Source organism: Grammomys surdaster, unplaced genomic scaffold, assembly GCF_004785775.1.
Source record: "Grammomys surdaster isolate TR1022 unplaced genomic scaffold, NIH_TR_1.0 126086, whole genome shotgun sequence".
Lineage (NCBI taxonomy): Eukaryota > Metazoa > Chordata > Mammalia > Rodentia > Muridae > Grammomys > Grammomys surdaster.
The window spans coordinates 3,640,742-3,645,081 of NW_021620894.1; the positions used below are offsets into that span (position 1 = coordinate 3,640,742).

Here is a 4,340-nt window from a genome sequence, read left to right on the forward strand (position 1 = left end):
TGTGGAACAGGAAGCTTCTACTTCCTGGAGCACTGAAGTTTGGGGCCTAATTGATTCTGGTAATTAATTTGTTCTACCTGCTAGATCAGATGGAAATCCAACCGCAGCGCCCGAGGATTAACACTTGACTTTGCAGCACCTCTGCTAATTACCTAATAGCATGGGTTGTGGGGACTCAGTCCCTGTTAAAACACTTTTGCTATTAGCAGTAGTGATTGGAATTGTGATGACGACTAGATATCAACAAATTAGAGCTTAAAAACGGGGAGATGGAAGAGAAGTGGCTTCTTTTAATTTCCCCGAGTTTAGCATCAATAATTAGAGCAATTTTCAGAGATACGAGCCCAAATTACTCCTGCTGTGCTGTAGATGATCACCTTAATTTTAGCAAATTGACTCCAGGGAAATAAATGTGACAGATTAGAAGAAGACAAACAGGAAAAAAAAAAAAAGATTGGAAGGAAGAGTAAGGAAAGAGATAGGGAACAAAGTCTAATCCAGTGGCTGGAACTGGCCGTGTGGCAGAAATAGCACACAATCATAAGACTGACGTGAAGAGCAGCCAGGAGGGTGGCGGGGAAGGTTGCTATGGACAGATTTAAAACGACCAAGCCATGTGGGTGATAGACACAGACCCCTTCTATGCATTCCTTAAATTCCAGAGAATCTTCCACCTGTCATCTTTATTTCCCCCAATAATTCACTCATCCCTGCTGTCGACTTAATCTAACTCTAACAACTTGGTGTAGCGGACAGACTACATCTTCATTTCTTCACTTCTCCTTCTCCTTTTTTGCTTTCGATTACTGAAACTCTTTAAAAGACAACAAGCTGGCTCAAACGCTTGAGTAAGTGCTTTATTCCTATGCTATTGGGACTCTTTTGGTGTTCTCTCTAAGAGGCAGGTTGTTAAACAACGGTGGGGGAAAATTCATTTTCAGTCTTTTAAGAAGACGGGACACAGGAAGCAGCTCTTGCGGGGGAGGGGTAGAAATTGGGGTCGAGAAGCCTTATAGGAACCCAAACCATTGGGCTCAGCGCTCCCCGCTTGGCCAGACGCATTCAGCACCGCGGACAGATCCCGCCCCGCCCCGAGCCCACCTCACCCTCCCCTCTGCCTCTGCAGCCTCCCTATTGGTTCTCCGGGCTCCCCTCTCCAAGCTGCCAATTCTCCAACACACAGAACCAACCTACCCCGGCGCTGGAGAGGCAAGAAGACAACCGCGGGGGATAGCCCAGGTCTGTAGAGCTGCGGGGATCTGAGCCTGGGCGATCAGGAGCAGGTGCAGGCTCTTGAGTAGGCCTGCCGGGAAGCTCTTTGCTTCCTGCACTTTGTCAGGGCCCTCGCCCGCCCGTGTGACAGGCTCTCTGCAAGATGAATCTCAACTTCACTTCCCCTCTCCATCCGGCATCTTCTCAGAGGCCCACGTCGTTTTTCATCGAGGACATTCTGCTACACAAGCCGAAGCCCCTGAGGGAAGTGGCCCCTGACCACTTTGCCAGCTCTCTGGCTTCTAGGGTGCCTTTGCTAGACTATGGCTACCCCCTGATGCCTACACCCACCCTCCTCACCCCTCACGCTCATCATCCTCTACATAAGGGGGATCACCACCATCCTTATTTCCTGACCACCTCAGGTAAGTAACAGAGGCCTCGAGGAGTAGGGAGTGGGCTGCTTCTTTTTTCCCCATCCCCCAGAGCAGAGACTATAGCCTTTCTCTTTCTGTAGCAGTAGGTTAGGGACATGGTTGAGAGCTCCCTTGAAGCACACCAACGGAGGGGAGCGATTTCTGGTCACTTCACAGTTTGTATAACTAGACAGGGATTGTGTCTGGTCAGAGGCAGCGGGAGTGGATAGATATGTGGCCGTATTCCTGGTGGGCCGTGTTTAGTCTTACTTCTATTCTTCCAGGCAACTTTGGCTCATCCCTCAAAGCCACTTCTAAACTTCCTCCACTTCAGGAGGTCCTCAACCATCTTGTCCCGGGAAAATCCCACTGAACTTTCCAGTGCGGGGAGTGGGGGTGAGGGAAATGAACAGGCTTCGCCTGGCCAGCTCTCTTCTGCTAGGTTGGGTCAGGAACATTTGCGGATTCTGCAAGGAGATATAGAAACGAAGGAGGGCCTGGGGGTAATCCGCCACTGGCAGGAAGCGTTCAGGGCAGAAGAGAGCTGCGGTTCTCAGTTCTCGAATGACCTTCACTTCCAGTGTTTAACATTTAATTCATAGCCAGTCTGCTTGGCTTCCTTGTTCTGGCCCAGTTGCTGGAGTTGCTGGAACCAGGTGCTGAACTATTTCAAATTTACTGTTTGGCAAGGAGGATTGGTAAAGTAAGGCTGGGACTGGGAATGCCGTGGAATGTCTGGATCGTTTTTATTTATTTGTTTCTTTCAGTCTGCACGAACACTTTCTTCCCTTGAATTTCCAGTCCAGTCAGAGAGAGAAATTCTTCTTGTCCAGTTGCTGAGCACAGCAGTAAACTGGTTCCAGTGAGGGCCGAGGGAAGGGAAGCAGGCAGTATATAAAATATAGGCACTCGAATCCAGAAAAAAAAATGCTGAAAGTGTAGAGCGGTAAAACCCACTCAAAAGCGCTAGGCTAGCGGGGAGATCTTAAGCCTCCGGGTGAGATCAGCTTGTGCCCTGGTTTTGACACAAGGCTGAAAACGGACTCTTTTCCCAGTACTGGCGTTGGGCAAGATTCATGGTACTGAAACAGCTTGATTTTCTTTCTTTCTTTCCTGGACATTAGCAGATCATTGATGTCTGAGGCCTGGATGCTTGGGGCGCTTAGTACACTGCGTAAAGCTGAGAGGGTCGTGAAATGGAAGCACCCTTCTCCTAATCGCCAGAAAAAGGCACTCCAGCTCTCCTAATTCTCTGGGCTTGGAGAAGGAAAGGAAGGATTTAGGATTAGACTAGGGCGCAGGGTCTCCAGGGCGACCCTGCTACTGACAAGATGATGTCGCGGGCCATAGCCACAGTTTCTCTGGCTATGTGTTTTTGCGCTGTTGTATTTGGTTGCTGGAAGGGTGAGAGCGACCGGGAAAAGGTGATTTTTAGAGCTGAGTTATCTACCCCATGGCGCAGCACTCGGTGTTGGTAGGGGTCTGGGTAGATGTAGGTGGACAACCCTGGTCCAGCTTTGGACTTTTATAAGCAAAGTTTGCAAGGCCCAACAGATAACTGGGAGTGTGCGCAGGCTCTGAGGAAGTTGCCCAAGGAAGATTTTTTTTTTAATTATTTTAAAAAAGGGCTTCTAGATCTTCGATCTATTTTCTTTTCTGTTTTATTTGCTGTTTTTATTATTTGTATTTTTGTATGGCCTTCTAGGAAAAGATCTCCAAGCATTATTTTGCGGTTCCTCTCCCTGCTGTCCTAGAGTCATTGAGAGATGGGCTCCAGGAGCTTTGGGGCGAGTAGGAAAGAGGGAACGCCAGGCACCAGAATGGAGTGGAGCGGGGAGGGTGGAGGCTGCTTCCTGCGAATGCGGGTTCTGTCGGTCAGACTGCTCTTATCTCTGTAGGGATGCCGGTCCCGGCGCTGTTCCCGCACCCGCAGCACGCGGAGCTGCCGGGGAAGCACTGCCGCCGCCGCAAAGCTCGCACGGTGTTTTCTGACTCGCAGCTCTCCGGCCTGGAGAAAAGGTTCGAAATCCAGCGCTACCTGTCGACACCCGAGCGTGTGGAGCTGGCTACCGCCCTCAGCCTCTCCGAAACTCAGGTGAGCAGGAGGAGGCCCCGGATTCTGCGTCCTGCTCTTTTCCCCTCAACTCTGAAATAGTTCCAGAAGGACCAAGTAAATATGGTCCTCTCTCCTCGCCGTTCAGGATGTTCCCAAGATCCGACAGAACTTATACCCAATTTTCACATTAGATTTATCTACTCGCCTCTGCTGGGGAGGAAAAAAAAATCACTTTGATTCGGCTGTCACCTCCAAGTCACACCATGGTTCTTTTTATTTCCCCTTTACCTTTCCTCCTAAGGATGTGACAAGCTGGGTTAGAGAGGTTCTTTTTTTTGTGGAGGAACTTAAACAATTTATTCTTTGTTTTGTTTCTGGAGAAGGTTTCATGGTGTAGCCCAGGCTGACCCAGAATCCAATCTTCCTGCCTCAACCCCTGTGTGTGGGCTGCCAGTTCACACCACCACTCCGTACTCCTCTTATTCCTCCTCACGGCACCCCCCTTCATGTCTTATTTCAGTCAGTGTCTCCTGCAGCAGCAAGTCTTCCCGGGTACCCCAGGGCTCGCACACACTGTAGTGTAAGCCTCTCTTCTGTTTCTCTCTCTCTCTCTCTCTCTCTCTCTCTCTCTCTCTCTCTCTCTCTCTCTCTCTCTC

The 4,340-nt window shown here is 49.8% G+C and overlaps 1 protein-coding gene across 1 annotated transcript in view; it reads left to right on the plus strand.

Moving 5' to 3' along the window:
* The first annotated feature begins 1,319 nt into the window (after nucleotides 1-1,319).
* Nucleotides 1,320-4,340, plus strand: part of Bsx (brain specific homeobox) — a 3,905-nt gene continuing 884 nt past the window's right edge. Inside the window, exons 1-2 of the mRNA XM_028755922.1 lie at nucleotides 1,320-1,637; nucleotides 3,527-3,723. Of these exons, the coding sequence (XP_028611755.1) occupies nucleotides 1,376-1,637; nucleotides 3,527-3,723 (459 nt within the window). The 5' untranslated portion in view covers nucleotides 1,320-1,375. The remainder of the gene's footprint in view (nucleotides 1,638-3,526; nucleotides 3,724-4,340) is intronic.